Source organism: Lampetra planeri, chromosome 11 (assembly GCF_965212315.1).
Source record: "Lampetra planeri chromosome 11, kcLamPlan1.2.h2, whole genome shotgun sequence".
Taxonomy (NCBI): Eukaryota; Metazoa; Chordata; class Hyperoartia; order Petromyzontiformes; family Petromyzontidae; genus Lampetra; species Lampetra planeri.
Genome location: NC_136117.1, coordinates 11,928,139 through 11,948,707, shown reverse-complemented (window position 1 = coordinate 11,948,707; position 20,569 = coordinate 11,928,139). Strand labels below are relative to the sequence as shown.

The following is a 20,569-nucleotide window of genomic DNA, read 5'->3' as shown; positions in this document are numbered from 1 at the left end:
CTCCCATTGCGATATCTCCCATTGTGAGATCTCCCATTGTCAGATCTCCCATTGTGAGATCTCCCACTGTGAGATCTCCCATTGTGAGATCTCCCATTGTGAGATCTCCCATTGCGATATCTCCCATTGTGGGATCTCCCATTGTGGGATCTCCCACTGTGGGATCTCCCACTGTGGGATCTCCCACTGTGAGATCTCCCATTGTGAGATCTCCCATTGTGAGATCTCCCAATGTGAGATCTCCCATTGCGATATCTCCCATTGCGATATCTCCCATTGTGGGATCTCCCACTGTGCCGTGCATCGTGAGTTTGTGTCGTCGTTGCTGTGGCGCGCTCTCTCTGGGAGCTGGGGGCTCTCACGCGAAGGTGCTCTCGGCTGGAGAAGCTGTCGAGGAGTTGTTGGTAGTGCGTGTCCGACATCTGCCTCAGGAGCGACAGCAGGCACGACACGTACTCGCCCTGCCATACCACACGAGGCCACCGCACAGGGACACCAGGACTCGCCGTGTCACCAACACAAAATAAAAAAGATCCACCCGTGTAGCCTTTGCAGACTGTTGGAGCAAGTGCTGCTCACGAGTAGCAGCACCTATGAAGCCCAGCACGGCACATGAGGGGGTGGTGGGGTGGCCAGCACCACGCACATCGCAACAGGTACTCGTTTGAGGCTGAGCCGACCTAGGGGAGGCCCATGACCGGTGCAGGTAATCATCACCAGTGTTGGCTGTGAACGGGAATCGAACTCTTGGTGCCAGGTTCGTAGTGCAGCGTAGCGTCAAACGTTACCAATACTGCTCCCCCAGTGCTTAGTGCTCGCCAACACAAAGACAAAGATCTTTATCCTTGTGTTGCCAGGCCACATGGACACTCCGATTGAGAGCACACAGACATGCCATGGCGGGTCACATGAACACACAAAGTCACCAACACAGACACGCCAAGGCAGGGCACATGAATGCATCATGTGAGGACACACAGACGCACCGTGCCACAATCACAACAAAAGCACACCCTGAAGACCCGTCCACGCCGTAGATACACAGACACAGCATGCCACAGAAACGCCACAGAAACGCCACAACACAATCCCGCCCGACACACAGCACCATAGACACACAGACCATGCCCAGCAGATCATTTAACAAAATCAGACACCATTAATAACAAATAAATAAACCCATAACAATTCCACTAAATGCGATTCTTTAAGGAAGACGCAACCAAAAATACAAACAGCTCTTACCCAGCGAGAGACAGAGCGCACGCAATCTGTGGGGTGGAGGGCGGGGGGGGCTGCCAAACGTGAACGTGTCAAACGTGAACGTGTCAAACGAAGCGGTCAATATGGCACCCCGGTGACGTCATTATAACGTCGCTACAACGTCGCTACGACGTCGCCCCCCGCTCGGATTTAAACGCAGCAGCGGCGACGTCACTCCGGAGCGCTCGGGCGACGAGACCGACCGTCGTGGCGCGCCCACAGCTCGCGCGCCGTCGCTACCCGTCTTGCCGGCGACCCGTAGACTCCACGGCGACGTCGCCGCAGGAGAGCACTCTGGGAGCGTCGCGGCGCGGAGCACCCACCGTGATGTCCTGCGGGAGCTGCTGGGAGAGGGGGCGGCGCAGGGAGCCGTAGGCGAAGCCGAAGGCGTGGACGTGCGGGGAGATGGGGATTGCGCCGCCGGCGGTGGTGGTGGCGACGGCGTTGAGGTGGGGGGCTCGGCTCGTGAGCTCCAGCAGCACCAGGACGAGCGAGTGCAGGAGGCTGCCCACGAGCATGTCGAGCTCCTCCGACACGGGCGCGCCCTTCTGCTGGACAAAACAAAATACGAATTTGTCACCTACCGCTTGCCACCTTGCCATCGATTCACAGGCGAGGTTCGGAGCGTTAATGCGTCTGGCTCTGTCCGTCAGGAGGTTCCTCCGTCACGTCCGTCGCGTCCCGTGCCATCCGTGCGATTTCCAGGCAGCGGTTATGACCGCAGCCATCGGTCCCTCTCTCCCAGAATGCCCTGCACGTCACGTGACATCGCCACGCTGTGTGCACAGCAACCTGCGGGCGAATGACTCCACCGGGGGGGGGGGGGGGGCGGAGTGCCTAAACCGGGCCCATCGTGAACCGCGCGCCAGCGGGGGTCGGGCCGGGACGAACGCAGCGCGACCCCGTCCGGGTCCCGTTGGGTCAGTTACGCACGTCCTTGTCCCTTTTGACGAGCGAGAAGATGGTGCCGAGCACGGTGGCGCAGAGCGGCAGCTCCAGCTGGTGCTGCAGGTGCATCTGCATCGTGCGCAGCACCACGGGCAGCAGGATCCAGCGCGGTTCTGCGACGGCAACAAAAAAAAACCGACGCGGTGCAGTCACTCTCACCTGACACCTGAGCGGTGTTTTTAGTTTGTTCTCCTTCACCGGCACCTCCGGTTAGCGCTGTTGGCTACGTGCAGGTGCGACAGAAATTCAACATGCGTACGCACACAACAGGGTGCACGTGACATCGTGGCCACGAATCTGTTCCTCGTGTTGATCTCGCTTTTATCTAAAAAAAGAAACCTTTGTCCCTTGCGTAGAGCGCTATCACCACTGGTTTATTTCTCGGCGGGCCACAGCTCAGCTGGCCGCCCCAAAAGCCTCCCCGTGGTTCCGTGTGGCACGCGGACCGCCAGTTAAAGAACCCCCGACACTACAGACTCACGCGACATGCGTTTTTAAAAATATTTTGTCATCCGAGCTCACGGCCCCAGCTCCCTTACTGGAAGCGAGCGCCGGGTGCCAGGCGTCGTATCGCTCAGTCGCATCGCGTGCGGGGCGGGGGGGGGGGGTCGTGGGGTCGTGGGGTCGTGGGGTCGTGGGGTCGTGAGGTCGTGAGGTCGTGAGGTCGTGGGGTCGTGCGTGTGGGGGCCGGGGGGGTGGCGGGTGGAAGGGGGGAGTACCGGGCGTGTGGAACAGCTGGCTCTGCGTGGTGAGCGTGACGCACTGCAGCTGGGTGGCGCGCAGCGTGGGCGCGATGCGCATCACGGGCGGCAGGCAGCCGAGCGTGTCGCGCACCAGCGTCGCCACCTCCCGCACGCTCAGCATGCGCAGCAGCTCGCCAAACAGCGCCGGGAACGAGCTCAGGAACGCCGCCTGCGCCCAAAGCAGCGGGGGGAGGGGGGGGGATGCACGACGAGCGACGTTTGCGCCACGCGCGACGACATGCCCCCCGTGCTTTACAAAACTCGTAGCGTGCGACCGCGGCTACAAACACAAAACCGTGGACCACGTAAACTTTCGCACTGCCCCAGTTATCACTCTGGTGGCTAAATCGCTCAGAACTGAATCTCTCTACCAATCGCTCTTCACTGGCCGTACGAAATCGCCATCGGCGCTGTAGTGCGGTAGCAGCATAGGCGCTGGTGCAAGGGGGTCAAAACAATGCGGTCGCGCATCCAATTCCGCCCTGTTCTTCGTAGCCCGGCGGCTGTGCCCCTTCCGTCCCATGGGGCGCCCGGTGCAATTGCATTGCCTGCACAATCGACGGCTACGCCACTCACCAAACCATGAACACCTTCGGGGCTCCAGAGAAGAAAAAAAACTAAAAGTGCCGATATATTACGATCGATTGTCTGTGCCCTGCACCGTAACTCCGTGAGCGCTGGAATGAGCTCATGCGCGCTTGCACGTGTTTATCTCCAAAGGCCCCGCAGGCGTGCGTGCATGCGTGCGCTCACTCACTAGTCGTGATTACTGGTGAAACGTCGAACTCGAATTGGAAATGTTGTGGATTTTCTCTCCAACACACAACCGGTGTGCTGTACTAGGAACGAATTGGCACGTTCTGTTTACATGACGTGTTGGGTGGCGGCGGGTTTAACGACGCATTCATATTTACGCGATCAAACCCAAAAGACACCTATATTATGGTGTGCGTCACTGCAACGACGACCGCGGTGGGATGGAGAGACCTGCGTGTAGGTGACGGTGTCGGAGCCCTTGCTCTCCTGCGAGAGGCTGAACTGCACGGAGCGGAAGAAAGAGTGCACCGACTGCCGGAAGTCGCCCTCGTCCTGACCGCCCGTCGCCTGCACGAAGAGCCAGCGCGACTGCACCACGAACTTGAAGATGTACTCCAGGGACTGCAACGCGGGCACGGGGAGCGGAGGGGGGGGGGTAGACGCACAGAGATCCCCCGTATAGCCTTCAACAGACCGCTGGGGCAAGCGCTGCGAGCGAGCAGCACCTACGCAGGCCGGCACGGCACGGGAGGTGGGGTGGCCAGCGCCACGCCCGGCCGCCTTTGTCTCCCCGGTGACGATGTTTACACACCGCACCGGGGAGACACACGCATCCTGGGGAGGCTCAGGACCGGTTCAGATAATCGTCACTGGTCTTGGCGGCGGTGAGCGGGAATTGAGCTCGGGTAGCGCAACGTGCTCGCCGCTGCGCTGCCGCTCCCCGGCAGGGAGAGACGCAGAGACGGGCGACATAAGAGACAAGCGGTCGGACGGACGCTCAGAGAGAGGGGAGAGCGCGAGAGAGGCAACAAAAAGAGGCAGACAATCGAACTGGTGGACTGGTTGCCAGGCAGACAAGCAGCGAAAGGCAATCAAACATGCAGATAGACAGATAGAAATACACACACAAAATAAAACAAACATGCACACAGGCAATCAGATGGAGGCAGGGGGGGACACTTAAATGGATAGATGACAGACAGACATTCAGCCCCAACGAGAGACCGATGCACCAGCAGACAGCAGAAGAGATGGAGCGACAATCAATCAAGTAGACAGACAGACAGGTGGGAAAGCTAAAAAACAGACGCGTAGGCAAACAAACATACCCACATACAAAGAGACGGCAAGACATCGTGTCTGACTTTATGAGAGATAAGAAGACACAATCGCCAGAGTGTGCAACTCACTCGGAGCATCTCCTGGATGTGATCTTGTTTCTCGGCTCCGACGGAGCGGTCCATGTACCACTGCAGGCAGCGCAGGAGCTCCCTGTTGGGACAGAAGCTCGCTCGCTCGCTCACAGGGCAAGGACTGCAATGTCTACGCTCACTCTCGTGCGTGTGTGGTGTGTGTGGTGTGTGTGTGTGTACGCGTGCAATGTGGAGCGGTGGTTTACTGGTTAGTGCTCTGCACCACGAAGCAGGTGACCCAAGTGAGATTCCAGCTCACGGCCAACACCGGTTACAATTATCCCAAACAGTCCTGGGCCTCCCCTAGGTTGACTCAGCCTCAGATGAGTACGCGTGCTATGTGGAGCGGTGGTTTACTGGTTAGTGCGCTGCACCACGAACCGGGTGACCCAAGTGAGATTCCACTCACGGCCAACACCGGTGACAATTATCCCAAACAGCCCTGGTCCTCCCCTAGGTTGACTCAGCCTCAGATGAGTACCTGGTGCGGTGTGTAAATATCGCCACTGGAGAGGGTTTGGTGCTGGCTACCCACCCCCTCGTGCCCTGCTCGCTAACAGAACTTGCCCCAATGGTCTGTTAAATGCTATATGGAGGGTCTTTGTCTGTCGTGGGTGTGTGTGTTCAATGGGGAGCGGTGGCGTAGTGGTTAGCCCACTGTGTTGCGAACCCGGCGACTCGAGTTCGAGCCCCGCTCAACATCAGCGGCAAACGCCTGAACCAGTCAAGGGATTTTCCTGGGTCGACTCGGGCTTAAATGAATAACTGGTGGCAGGGGCTTGGTGCTGGCCACACCATCCCTTCATGCCTTCACGGGGGTCTGCTGGACAGCCCTTGTATGTGTGTATGTTGAACTTCTTTCGCACCATACGTAGACAACCATGCTATACTACTAAACAATTTCAGATTTTACCAGGTAAGGCCCACTGAGCTATGTAGCTCTTTTTCAGAAGCGAGCTGGCCACAGATGATAGCTCAACGAAGTGGCTTATCGCGTGGAAATTTATAGCAGCCAAATACTATAGAATGCATGTTTCTAAACGTGGAGAAAAATCCACGTGACCACGGGGGGGGAGAGAGAGAGAACATGCAAACTCCAAATATACAGCCCGTGTCAGGGTCGGGATCCAACCCCGGCCTCCTGTACACCAGGCGAGGTAGTTAACATCTCGCCACCGTGCTGCCCCTAATCGCAGCCCTTGTGGCAACAGTCCACGTGGACTACACCGGCGCCGTAGTCGGAGCGTGCGGCGAGCGCGACGCGCGTGCGTGCTGCGTGTGTGCTGCGTGCTGCGTGCGTGCTTGCGTGCGTGCTGCGTGCGTGCTGCGTGCGTGCTGCGTGCGTGCTGCGTGCGTGCTGCGTGCGTGCTGCGTGCGTGCGTGCAGGGACCCACTTGTAGGCGAGGGCGCCGCAGAAGTGTTTCTCGATGTAGGTGTCCATGACCGGGCGGAAGTGCTCGAACCGGCTCTCGCGCACCAGGTTTATGATTTGCACCTGCGAACACAAATCGCTCCCCTTTTGAGCAAAACGAGAGCACGGTGCCAAGGAGATGTCGCGCTCAAGGCGAGCACGTGGGCCGTGAGCTCTCTTCGCCACCCTCAGCGGGCGGCGTGTTCATCTCACGGCGTGCGCTGCGCCAGCTACCCTGACCCCCTGCGATTACCCCCGAGGGCGATTATTCCACAGCTGGAACCGGTGCACCGATTGCATCCTCATTAATATCTCGAAAAAAATTATATAAAATGTGCTTGAATGTGTGTGCGTGTGTGTGTTACGGTTGTCTTTGAACTACACTTCAATTTTTCTTCTTGGTTCTTTCGGTAAAGTCACGTAGAATGGAAGTAATAAAATAATAAAAATAAAACATAATAAAATAATTCTCACGACGTTTCGGCCACAACGCAAGCAGCCGTCCTCAGGTGAAGAACGAGTCTGAATGACACGTCCTGGGCTTGGAGCGTCTATTTAAGCTGGGAGGGAGGAGGAAGAGCGCCTTGACAAAAGAATTTGCACGTCGCGTGCGATGCGAGCCGAGCGCCTACCAGGGACTGGAAGACGAGACGACTGTACTTCTCAGGGGAGTCGTCCAGGATGGAGAACAGGGCGTCCAAGATGTCCTGCAGGAACTGCCAAGAGGCGAACAGGGAAACGGTGTTTAGACTCGGACATCATCTGTTCCAGTCTGGACATCATCTGTTCCTCTCGCCTGCTGCCAAGTTCACGGATTCACGGCCGAGAGTGCGCGGATCTATTGTTCCCATGTCTCGTTTACAACCGTCTCGTGCAAATATGTTTTTTGTTTTTGATTTAGTAATTCTACAATTTTCCAGCCGCACCACAAATATTTTTTTAAACATTTCAATTTCTTGTTGTTATTGTTGTTGCTGCAAACAACACAAAGCAGGAGGTCCCTGCGGAAAAGGAGCCTTGGTACTAAGTGATTCCTTTGTATTGAAGAAAAAATAATAACAATTACTGTCCTCGGTAAATACAAATGCATCGGCCCGGTACGCGGCAAAAAAAATGTGCGCATTGTGTGACTTGCTTTGTCCCCCCCCCCCGTCTCGCTCTCACCTTGACGATTTCCCCGCTGTGCACACCCTTGAGCTGGGGCAGGATGTCAACCACGTGGTTGGAGTGCGCCTTCCAATTCAGCAGCCCAAGCAGCACGCCTAAACGGCGGACGCAACACAGAAAGAAACAAACAACACGGACGTGTTCTGCGTTTGCGATTGACCTGCTGCGTTTTAACCGCCCGGTTATGGTATGAAACTATAAACTATTTTTTTTATTTTACCAGGTAAGGCCCACTGAGCTAAATAGCTGTTTTTCAGAAGCGACCTGGCCACAAATGGTAGCTCAACAAAGTGGCTTATCGCGTGGAAATTTATAGCAGCCAAATAATCTAGACGCGTGACGTTGATTCTAAATGTGGACGAAAAAACCGGAGGACCCAGAGGAAAAGCCACACGACTACAGGGAGAACATGCAAACTCAAAATATACAACAGGCGTCAGGGTCGGGATTGAGCCCACGACCTCCAGGCGAGGTAGTTAACATCTCCTAGCCACCCCTGTCTGGCTGCTGACTTCCAGATGTTTCTGTGGTTCCCCAGCAATTGTGAGGTCTTTGTTACTGCTGCCAGCGTTGCTCCTACACTCTGCTTTGTGACAGGAGCATAGCTGCCTCCCGACTGCCCAGTGGCGTCTTTTACGAGACGCCGCACAGACAAAGTTCCCCACTCCCCCATATAGCTCACATGGAACGTCGTGGCAAGTGGTGTTCGGAAGGACCTGGTGTGGCCAGTGCCCTACGTGGCCAGCTTTGTCTCCACAGGACTGATGCTTATCCACTTCACACACGGCACTTATTTAACGACGAGTTGACCGAGGGCAAGTGCAGGACAGATTCCGATATCCCTAACGTCTGATGTTAGCCGTGTTCCTGACTCGAACCCAAATTGCCCAAGTTCGCCGAAGGCTGTTGGCGAGCAACTATAAAGGCCGGCATGGCACATGAGGAGGTGGCACAACCCAGCAACGTGGCCCGGCCACCTTTGTCTCCCCCAAAGCTGATGTTTACACACTGCAGCAGGTGCTCATTTAAAGGGGGGGGCTGCGCCGACCCAGGGGAGGGGGCCCGGGACCGGTTCCAGATATCCGTCGCCGGTGTCGGAGGTCGTGGAGCGGGGGAAGGGCCTCGGGTTGCCGAGTTCGCGACGCAGCGCGCTCACCGCTGCGCCACCCGCTCCCCGCTAAGTCGCGCACGCACGCGTATACAGGCAAGCACTCACGCACGCAAAGACAAAGATACCCCGTATAGCCCAAACAGGCTGTTGGGGCAAGTGCTGTTGTTAGCGAACACCTATGAAGGCCGACACGTCGCAGGAGGGGATGGGCTGCCAGCAGCACGCCCGGCCGCCTTTATCTCCCCAGTGGCGATGTTTACACACCGCACCAGGTACTGATTTGAGGCCGAGTCGACCTAGGGGAGGCCCGGGAACGGTTCAGATAATCGTAACTATGGTCGCCGGGTTCGTAGCGCGGGGCGGGCTAACCGCTACTACGCCGCCGCTCCCCCACGACGCACGCACACGCGCGCACACACAAGCGTACGCACTGTTCTGCGTGAGCTTGCTGGAGCAGAGCAGCGTGGAGATCCAGAAGGTCTCGCGCTGGCTGCGCTGGAAGGGCCCGTTCTGCAGCACGGAGGGGCTGGGCACACTCTTCTGGTAGTCCTTGGAGCTGTGCAGGCCCAGGTAGTTGGCGTAGGCCGACAGGTCCGTGTACTCCTCGCACTGCGGCGCCCCGCGCACAGAGTCGGCAGACAGCACGCAACTCACGTCACGGACGCGGGGTGGAGAGTCCAATTCCGTCATGAAAATGTTTAAATGTCGCGTTTGTTGTCGGTTATCCCTCGTTGTACAGCGACTCAACGTAGGCAAAGTCGCTCGAACGCGAATTTGATATAGCAAGACAGCTGCTGGCCCTTGTATTGTGAGAGATTCTCAGTAGTGCCACCTCAGCGCTCCGACCCGGCCATCTCGAGCAACGAAACATTAAGCTGGCGACCCGGGGGTCACCGCAGCGCTCGCACGAGTGGGCACAGCGGACTCTCCGACTCCGCGTTAGCGAGAGCAGCGCAGCGGCCGGGATGCCCGCGGGACGCCCATGGTGACGTCCGTGTGACGTCCGTACGGTGCCCGTGTCCCCGTGCCGCGGTCACCTTGTAGACGTAGAGTTCGTGCGTGGCGTCCGCCAGGGTGCTGCCGTCTTCGTTCATGAGCGGCGTGAACGCGAAGCCGAACAGCTTCCGCTCTGCCTTGTCCTTGGCTGCTCCGCCGCACCGAGCACACAGGACATAGACAACGTTACCCCCCCCCAGCAGTTGTTTGCGACTAAAACGCAAATGTGACACTCAGTATCTCAACGGTTCTGGCTCAGCATCTGTGACCTGCGAATCATCCAGCTACCTGCAAAGGGGGGCCGCGGTGGCGGGATGTTAACTACCTCGCCTGGTATACAGGAGGTCGTGAGTTTGATCCCCACCCTGATGCCTGCTGTATATTTGGAGTTTGCATGTTCTTTCCGTGGTCACGTGGAATTTTCTCCAGGTCCACCGGTTTCTCCCTCCACATTTATAATCAACACGCGTTTAGAGTATTTGGCTGTGATACATTTTCCACGTGATAAGCCACTTGTTTGAGCTATCATTTGTGGCCAAGTCGCTTCTGAAAAGGAGCTGTATAGCTCAGTGGGCCTTACTTGATAAAGTAAATAAAAATCAGTTTAGTTTTCGTTTAAATTTCATCGCTCCATCTCCGTGGTAGTCGGAACCTTCCTTTGACCGCCATTCGGTCTCACAAAGCGCCCGGCCCAAGCCCACTTTCTTTGCTGAACAGTCAACGTGATTGCCTCTAACTTGCGTCTCTAACCGTGTCGGCTGTGGTCAGTGCAGGTTGGAGAGGTGGGGCAATCGACCAGAATCAGCTCAAATATCGTGCACGAAGTTAATAAAAACAGTAATAGTGATGAGGATGATATTGTCAGAATCAGATTATGTATTTATACCGGAGGAATCCGATGAGCTATAAACCTCTTTTTTTATAGAAATCCAGGCGGGCAGGTAAGAAGGAGTGCAGAGTATAGGAAAGGAAAAAAATCACCAAAAAAACATACAAATAAAACGAAACTTACTTTTCACAAGTGACCTGGCCACAAATGATAGCTCAGCAATGTGGCTTATCATGTGGCAATATATAGCAGCAAAATAATCCAAATAATAACACAGCAACTGGAGCGGTGATCGACGAAGACAATGATGACGATGATGACGATGATGACGTTGACGGTGTTGGTGGTGGCGGTAGTAGCGGTAATGGTGGCGGTGACGGCAGCGGTGATGGCGGCGGTAACGGTGACGGTGACGCCGGCGGTGATGATGGCGGTGACGGCGGCGGTGATGATGGCGGTGATGATGGCGGTGACGATGACGGTGACGGTGGCGGTGATGATGGCGGTGACGATGGCGGTGATGATGGCGGTGACGGTGACGGTGGCGGTGATGATGGCGGTGACGATGGTGGTGACGATGGCGGGCAGTGCGCAGGCCTCACTGGAGCAGTGGCGGAACTCGAAGCGGATGTGCGCTCCGCGGAAGCGGTTGACGGCGAGCGGCAGGCGGAGCGCCTCTCCCCAGCGCGGGACGTTGTTGTGGTAGAGCACCAGCGAGCGGAACTCGGGGACGTGGCCGTCCCCGCAGCCGGGGCTCACGCAGTCCTGCGGGCGGCGTGGCGCGGCGACGTCGTCACCATCGGCGGCATCGCAATTGTTCACCCCTTTCCCGGTCCGACGACTTACGTGTATGTCGTCAGTTTTTCTTACGATTCCACTCCATCGTACGTGGACGTCAATCGGAACCGAAAGTAAAAGTGAAATAAAATAACTTTGTCGGGACCGCATGTGCCCACGTTGAACTTCTTTCGCACCGTGCGTAGCCAACCATGCTAATCGGAGGTGCGGGGGAAGGACAACAAACTAAACGCAAAAAAGCAGTTCAGTTTGGCACCAGAGTGCGGTCGTGTCGTGGCAGTTCTCTGCGGCGAGTACGATGTCTTTGAAATCAATGGCGAATAGGCCTCTCTAAATAAAATTGACGCTAACCGCTTCCGCGTTCCGAGATTCGGAACGGGAAAGGGTGAATAAAGCCATGCTCAGCATTATCATTAGCAGCGGCATGGCGATATCATTGTATACACGTGTGAATTTTTTCTCCCTATAAAACTACGCGGTGTTATTGACGAATATGTTGAGTGTTTTGTAAACATAAGATATTTCCGCATTGAAAAAGCTATTGCAGCTTGGCCATTAACACTGCATCATCATCATTATTTTCAGTAGCAGTATCGTCATCACCAGCAGCAACGTCATCAGAATAACCATCATCATCAATAGCACCATCATTATAAGCATCATAATTATTAGCAAAAGCATAATCATCGGTATCATCATCATCATCAGCGGCAGCAGCATCGTGACGATCACCATCGCTCACCGTCACCACCTCGCCCTCTCCGTCCACCACCACCATGGTGACCTCCACGTTCTTCTGCACCGTCTTGCCGCCCCTCTCGAACTCGCCGCGTTCCAGCGTCACGTAGAGCTCGTTGCGCATGTCGCCTGCTCTCGGTCGAGACAAATACGGCTCCGTCACGGAGCGCCTCGCTCGCACGCATGCTCGCTTGCGCGCACGCACACGCGCACGCACACGCGCACGCACACACGCACGCACACACGCTCGCATGCACGCACGCACGCAGGCACACACGCGTCACTGGTGTAGGGTCGAGAGTGCAGGCGGTGAAACTGCACCGGGCCCCCAAGGGTCGGAGGGTGGGGGGCCCAGGCGGCGGGCTACGAAGCGCAGGGAAATTGGACAAGGAAGGCCCTCCCCCACCCCCCACCCCCCTGGCAACCCCCCCCCCATCCCCACCCATCCACCCCTCTCATTCCCTACACCAGGGGCCCAATGCCAACCACGTGACCCCACACAGGAGCATGCACAGCTCTTTTTGTCAATCTACTGCTGGATGAGGCCCTCCCCAAGCCATGAGTCTCGTATTGAGATGGGGGGGTGGGTTATTTGACCATACTTCACTACATTAGTTAGTGAGGGGGTTGAGCGTAGACGCGAGGACATATAAGTACGGTACGACAGCCTGGTATTGCCTGGTATTGCCTGGTATTGCCTGGTATTGCCTAGTATTGCCTGGTATTGCCTGGTATTGCCTGGTATTGCCTAGTATTGCGTGGTATTGCGTGGTATTGCCTGGTATTGCCTGGTATTGCCTGGTATTGCCTAGTATTGCCTGGTATTGCCTGGTATTGCCTGGTATTGCCTAGTATTGCCTGGTATTGCCTGGTATTGCCTGGTATTGCCTAGTATTGCCTGGTATTGCCTAGTATTGCCTGGTATTGCCTGGTATTGCCTGGTATTGCCTAGTATTGCCTGGTATTGCCTGGTATTGCCTGGTATTGCCTGGTATTGCCTGGTATTGCCTGGTATTGCCCGCGGTGACCTCTGCCGAGAAGGTAATCCTGTAAACCGACTTGTGTGCCTGTACCAAACCGACTCCCTCTCCCCTGTTCCAGTCCAACCTACAGACCTCCCTCCTTCCCCAGCCCCACGATACACGCGTACGCTGAACTTCTTTCGCACCGTACGTAGCCAACCGTACCCCACGTGCATCGGGACCAGAATCCTCACTTAGAACCGGAGGAGGAATCCGATGAGCTACGAAGCCCTTTTTCACAGATGTCCACGGTGTGGTTCGGGTCAGCGACACGGTGCCTTGAGGCGCGACCGCACTCGCACACTCCGCTGTGCGTCCGCATCGCGCCGCACCGTGGCCGCCCCTACGGATGAGCCTTGACCACGTGGAGGGGACGCGATGACACCGGCTCGTGTGCAGGAGCGAGACGGACGGTTGCATCGCGAGTCCGCGACAGATGGCGATGGCTCGAGCATGGCTGATGATAACGATGATGATTAAATGTACGTGATTTAAAGCTTTCGTGACTGCAGGGATTCATATTCTTGGTTCTTTCGGTAAAGTCACGTAGAAGGGAAATAAATAAATAATATTAATATAAAACAATACAAATTATCACGACGTTTCGACTGCAACACAAGCAATCATCAACAGGTGTGAAATCCACAGCAAGAAAATTTGAAAAAAGTGAGAATTTTTATTGTTTAATATTTATATTATTTTATTATTTCCCTTCTACGTGACTTTACCGAAAGAACCAAGAATATAAATGCACGTGAATTATATTTCGCGTTGGCCGGAAAACCTTCACGATTTTCCGGACGGATTTTGACCGGCGAGGTCGGTTGGAGTCGCTACACGGGGGGAGTGCCGGCCTGGCAAACGTGCGTTGACGACCAACGCCTGTAGATCACAACCGCCGTCATCGTCACCACCGTCATCGCCGCCAACGATCACGACTGCGACAATGTCGGCAGCAACGCCGATGACGGTGGCGACGGCGGCAGCTAACACCACCTTCGGTTCAATTTAGCGCGACGTTTGCAGGACGGACTGCGGCGGACGATCACGGCTGTCGCGCGGTCGCACACGAGACGGACAGACGGACAATTGCGTCGACCAGCCGGCGAGAGGCCGGCCCCCCGGACCGCCGCCTCTCAGCGCTTCAGGTGGCCACGGCGACGGACGCACAGCGGCTTCGCGGATTGGAAAGGTCCTGGCCCCCCCCCCGCCCCCCCCCCCCGGCCCTCCCCCGCTCCCCCCCGCCCCCTCTTCACCGTGTGCGCGCGGCTAATTATGAGCCCGGCGTCGTTAGCGCAGCTATTAAACGTCCGCTGCGTGCGCCTAACAAGGCGCGCGGCGTGATGCGGCGGCGGCGGCGGACAGCGAAGCTCCGAGCACTCGCACAACAAAGGGAATGGCTAATGACCGCTGAGTGTAGGGATTATTTTTTTTATCAAAGACATTTTTTTTTTTAAACAAAATTATATATATATATAAAACGAGAGCGACACTTGAAAAGGAGTCGACTGTTAAAAAATAAAATAAAAACGAGTCGAGGCTAAAAAAATAAAAGAGGGACACGTCGACTGAAGGGCAGCCGATAAATAAACTTGAAAGCGGCGCTCCTCTGTGAAGCTTCGTCTGCGACTGCGGCTGCGGCTACGCACGACGCCGTCGCGATGGCCCGCGGCGCCAAGGGACGGGCGCGGCACGGACCGCCACCCGGGGGGCCGCGCGGGGGAGCTGGATGCGACGAGGGTCATCGAGCGTCACCACGTTAGCGCTCCCCCTGAGACACCCACGGCTGGCTCAAGGAAGGTCGGGTTCTGATTAGGACGGCTGCTACTATTGTTATTCTGCCGGGTAAGGCCCACTGAGCTGCACAGCTCTAGTTTCAGAAGTGACCTTGCCACATGTAATGATAGCTCAAACGGAACAAATAATCTAAACGTGTGATGTTGATTCTAAATGCGGAGGGAAAAATCGGAGGAAAATACAGCACGGCCACGGTGAGAGAGACGTGCAAACTCCAAATATGCAGGGTTGGAATTGATGAATCCACGACCTCCTGTGTAGCAGGCGAGGTCGTTAACATCTCGCCACCGTGGCACCCTGTGCGCAGACGTGGGGGTGATCGTGTGGTTCAGAGGTTCAAGAGCGACGAGCTGGTACCGCTGAAATATTCCTGGGTTCGTATCCAGGTTTCATCCGCACCGTGATTAAACCAGATTCTCAAGTTGTGACGAGTTGATGGTCCCATCCTGGTCACCAATGAATGCACAAATAAAAACGATAACCTTAAATTTGGTTCTGCACTTAATTTGGCTAAATTCCAGCTTTGATGACAAATACAAATGATTTTCAGATGGGTTTCGTTGTCCTACGATGTCAACTTATCTCTGCGGCAGGGCAGGTGGGAAACGCCACCCACAACGGTGTGGACCAGAGGTTACTTGAAAGAATCTCAGAAGCAGTTCTGTGGTATCCGCTTCCCGTGGGCCGTTCATTTCATCGGCCGACACCTGTTCGCTCCATAAGCCCTCACCGCGTTGCTGTTACCACGCATTCGGACAAGTGCTGGCACAGACTGACCACCGACCTCCGAACTGATGGACCACTGATGTATGCATGCATGTACGTTGAACTTCTGTCGCACCGTACGCAGCCAACCGTGCACGTCGGACGGGCTGACCTGGCATGATGACCTCCGCCGCGCCGAGCTTGCGCGCGATCGAGACCCCGCGACCCAGCGCCAGCGGGTTCTCCCGGCGCACCACTTCCATGTCCCCATGGAAGAGCTGCAGGGACACCAGCAGGCCTGGCCATGGGAGGCACCCGACAGGTCACGAGGTCACGCATCAGAAGAAACGTTAAACTAAACTAAAATCAAATGAAACTATTTTTTATTTTACAATGTAAGGCCCACTGAGCTGTACGGCTCTTTTTCAGAAGTGACCTGGCCACACGCAATGATAGCGGCTCATCATCACGTGGAAATCTATAGCAGACAAATACTCTAAACGCTTGATGTTGATTATAAATATGGAGGGGGGAAAACCGGAGGACCCGGAGAAAAATCCACGTGGCCATGGGGAGAGAGAGAGAGAGAATATGCACACTCCAAAAATACAGGCGTCTGGGTTGGGATCGAACCGACAACCTCCTGTATACCAGGCAAGGGAGTTAACATCTCACCCTGTCATGGGGTTACTCTGTCATGGGGTTACAAGTCAAAGAGTCTCCCGGCTTCATCGAGCAATGTGCATGGACATCATCTCCGTTGAGGGCGACGAGTCATCATCAGCTACTCGTGTTTCACCAATCGAGTTGGTGAGAAAGGGGGGGCGGGGAGGGAAGAGGACCCGAAAACGGTTAAGATATAATTCACCACTGATGTTGACCGTGGCTGGGAATTTAATCCGGGTCACTGGCTTTAGAGCGAAGTGTGCTAACCGCTGCGCCACCACTCTACCCCGTTGGGAAAGTTAACTTATATAATCGAGTTTCTTGACAATGGAATAACATTGGACCACGAGGTAGCGAGGGGGTGGTGTACGCAACTGCGCCATGAAGACTGCAGATTGTTGAGCGCTAATTTACTGCAAAGGTGAAATTCAGTTTTCAGAATTCGTAACGACTTTAAATAAAAACAAATCAACTTCTGTCAAGTGTATTTACTTCTTCTCCTTCTCTAACAGAACATGTGCCCGCGTTTGATTAAATACAATGAGTAGCTGTGCACGGTTTGTTTCTGTCCCCTGATAGGAGTTGTAAGCGGTAATTAAAACCCACATCACAAGGACACGGACTCCACAAACGCGAAGCGCGCAGATGGCGAGCCATCGCCGTTCAAGCCTCCCACGCCGCACCGGTGTTCAAACCCACAAGGGCACGCGGGAACCCTCATCGTCACCATCGTCTTCATTACAGCCATGACTCATCCACTGCTGGATGAAGGATGCCCCCCCACCCCAAGCTGTCGCCGTCTCTCACGTGCTCGCGACGCGACAGCCGCCCGCCCGGCACCCTCGCGCACGAGCTCACTTCATGGCTCCATCTCCGTCGTGGTCATCCTCATTCGGCGTGAGCCCTCCTTTGACTGCCATTCCGTCACGAGTCGCGACCAGTGGCCTTCAACCCTTCTCGCAAAGTGTCCTGCCCAAGCCCACTTACTTCTCTGAACGATCGCTGTGATGTCTCTTCATTTGTGTTTGTTCTCTTAGCCACGTGCTCTCCTCTCCCCGTATCTCAGTGTCATCCCAAAGCGTGCTTCTCGGCACGAGTCTGTGTGCCCTCTTCAGCTTGGGTTCCATTTTCCCCACCGATGTTCGCGTTTCTGATCTTTATCCCGTCGCAATCTCTCCATGGCATCTCCGCCACCTCTTCTCGCCTCTCTCGTGCACTTCGTTCCAATTCTCTCACTCTCTCTCTCGCTCTCTCTCGCTCTCTCTCGCGCTCTCGGTTCTTCCTTCCCCTGTGCCCAATCTCGTTTCCGATCCTTCTCACTCCTGGCACCCCTCCACTGGAATTAGTTGCTCCTGTACATTGAGCAGCACTGCCCATAGACTCAACACTGCCCATAGACTCAACACTGCCCATAGACTCAACACCGCCCATAGACTCAACACTGCACCATAGACTCAACACCGCCCATAGACTCAACACCGCCCATAGACTCAACACCGTCCATAGACTCAACACTGCACCATAGACTCAACACCGCCCATAGACTCAACACCGCCCATAGACTCAACACTGCACCATAGACTCAACACCGCACACAGACTCAACACCGCCCCTGTACATTAAGCACTCCACCTCCGTAACCTCCTTCCGTTCCTCTCTTAAAGCCTCACCTCTTCTCCATTGCCCATTCCCCTCCCCTGCCCTCGCCCCTCCACTCCGTCCCCTCCCTCCCCTGTAGCCCTTCCGTGACCCCCACGTGCCCTCTGTTACGGTCACCCGTTCCTCGGCCCTTGCACGCCCCTTGCCACCTAAATCACTCGGTTTATATGACCGTGTATCAACTATGCAAAGTGCCTTGAGGCTCGGGTGCGCTCTATAAATGTAAAATAAAACATATTATTTATACCTACAGAGCTCCATCTCCGTGGTAGTCTGCCATTCTGTATCTATGTATTGCTCATCACGATCAGTTCAAGCCTCTTGTCCACCTCGTTACTTCCTCACTTTGATCCCAGTCCACCACCTTCAAACGACGGCGCCGGGTACGACACACACACCGCGACGTGTTTGTCACGTCAGAGCGTTCCACCGTTTGTATCCCCTCCGACAACAGAACGCCTCCGCTTTGCCGAGCGAACTCGCCGCACGCGAATTCTCTTTTTGCTCACAATCATCCCCCACCCACCCCCACATCGCTCGTCATCCTGGTTTCGAGCTGGCGCAGCCAGTCACAGGGCCCCGCTCGGCAGGCTCCACACCGCCTGCCAGCCCGGTCCGCGGGCGGCCGACCTCCCTCCACACCGGGGGGGTCAACGTGACTCCGTGACCACACGACCCCGTGACCCCGTGACTCCGTGACCCAGTGACCCCGCTCCGTGGACACGACCAGTGACGGACCGTGTCATCGCACGCTGCCGACGAGCGGCCCTTGGCCGGACTCGACGGTGTCGACGTATGTGTGCACGTTGAACTTCTTTCACACCGTACGTAGCTAACTGTGCTAATCGGAAGTGCAGCTCAGGGCCACGCTGCCGACGACGCGGCTGCCGCCTGGCTCAGCAAGAGGGGCGGAAGACGATAATAATAATGTCTTGAGCCCCATGAGCCCCACTCTATATCCTCCTTCATTTTGACCTGCTATCATTTCCTGTCATTAATTCCCGTTGGTCACGAGCACCTGACGTGGACATCACAGGAGCTACGACAACGGTCACGAAATCAAGCTCACCGCGTGTCTGCATCGGAGATGGAGCCCAACTCCCGCAAGTTTAAAATTGCCATCAGCCAGAGGACAAACGAAGCTCTATATATCGTGAAGTAGTCACAGACACCTTCTGGCACAAGATAAGGGGGAGAGAGGACTCTAACCTGAATAATTAAAATTAAATTATTCTAAAGGCTGAGCTGCGAGAATTCAATTGAACTCTAATGGGAAACACACAGCCGAGATTCTAGATTTGAAGCTTTCGTGACTGCAATGATTCATATTCTTAGGTTTTTTCGGTAAAGTCACGTAGGTAAAAACATAAAAAAGTACCTACGTGACTTTACCGACAAAACCTAAGAATACACAGCCGAGACACATCCACTCTGAGCCCAAAGTGGTCTGCCGTGCTCATGTACTGATTTATTGACGTTTCATTTGGCGAATTAACCAAAAGTGGCAAAGCTGAGAATCCCGCAGTTGGTTTCGACCGCATTGTCCATTACCCAATGTGTACTTGAGCAGGGGTGGAACGACGCATCGATGAACATCGATTCTTCAGCTTCACGATTCACCTGTCGAGCAGCATGAGCAAGAGGCAATGCTCTTTTAAGATTCGTAGATGTTGTACGTCATGGGGATAGGTCACCCCTGCAACCACTAGAGGCGCTATGATATACTGCAAAGTAAAAATAAATAAATCCATTCTTGAATGGAATCGTTCCACTCTCGACTGACCTAAATTCCTATACTGGTGCTGGATTCATAATTTTCAGCACTATGTAAGAGACCTGCCCATGCTGTGTCGGCCATACTTCACCGTGCTGGTCACTGCGGGTTCGCGGATTATCACCTTCCACTGATGTTACCACAGCAGGGAGGCGAACTCAGGTCGCTGGGTTCGTCTGCCAAAGCTCCTCTGATCGGAGTAACTAATACTCCAAAGGTGTGCTGACACATCAGGAAGGCACAACTCCCAACACACCTTTACACGCATGTCATGTGACCACCACATTGTATGTACAATGCTCTCAGCCTTGTCGAAGCCACTAACTCGGAAGAGCTGAACAGATGGGCAAATTTTTATTTCGACCACCGACTCTCAAATAAAAGAGTTGAAAAAAAAGAGTTGAAAAAAAAAGAGTTGATAAAAAAGAGTTGAAAAAAAGAGTTAAAAAAAAGAGAGTTGAAAAAAAAGACTTGGCCGTCCCAACAGGCAGACTGATACAGTGACAATTGGAGACCGAGTTATTCCGTATTAGGACTCATCAGCAGTGTGCAGTCATCAATGTACTATGGGGACCCTCGCGTTGGCACTTGCCAAGAGGCTACAAGAGCCTCAATCCAACACTTTCTGTACATTCGGAGAAGAGCCGTCGCAAGCAGGAGAGCGCGTCGTGCAGATTCCCTCACCAAGAATCCCACTCGCGAGCATCGCGGGGCCCACTAAAGGCAACGCAGCGATGCCTTAATTGAAAAGGAACACTTTCAATTAGTGACTTATACATTATTTATTGCGCTCCAATTTATTTACCAGTCATACGATGTTAGTAATGGGTAAAACACCATATACAAAGCCGCCAATTTCAATAGAATTTACATAAATTAATAAAAATGTAAAAACCTTAACTACCGCTTCAAATGGCATGTTTGTGATTTACCTAACGCAAATGTCCATAATTTATTTCCTACTTAAGCTAAATTAAAATTTCACGAGGTTCC

The 20,569-nt window shown here is 54.6% G+C and overlaps 1 protein-coding gene across 1 annotated transcript in view; it reads right to left on the bottom strand.

Moving 5' to 3' along the window:
* The window catches only part of DOCK4 (dedicator of cytokinesis 4), a 132,349-nt gene that overhangs the window by 30,730 nt on the left and 81,050 nt on the right, over positions 1–20,569 (bottom strand). The window contains 14 exon segments of the mRNA XM_078598856.1: positions 363–461; positions 1,587–1,811; positions 2,197–2,324; positions 2,931–3,123; positions 3,942–4,112; positions 4,901–4,982; positions 6,298–6,398; positions 6,947–7,030; positions 7,479–7,576; positions 9,024–9,201; positions 9,630–9,736; positions 11,020–11,182; positions 11,958–12,082; positions 15,650–15,775. Of these exon segments, the coding sequence (XP_078454982.1) occupies positions 363–461; positions 1,587–1,811; positions 2,197–2,324; positions 2,931–3,123; positions 3,942–4,112; positions 4,901–4,982; positions 6,298–6,398; positions 6,947–7,030; positions 7,479–7,576; positions 9,024–9,201; positions 9,630–9,736; positions 11,020–11,182; positions 11,958–12,082; positions 15,650–15,775 (1,880 nt within the window).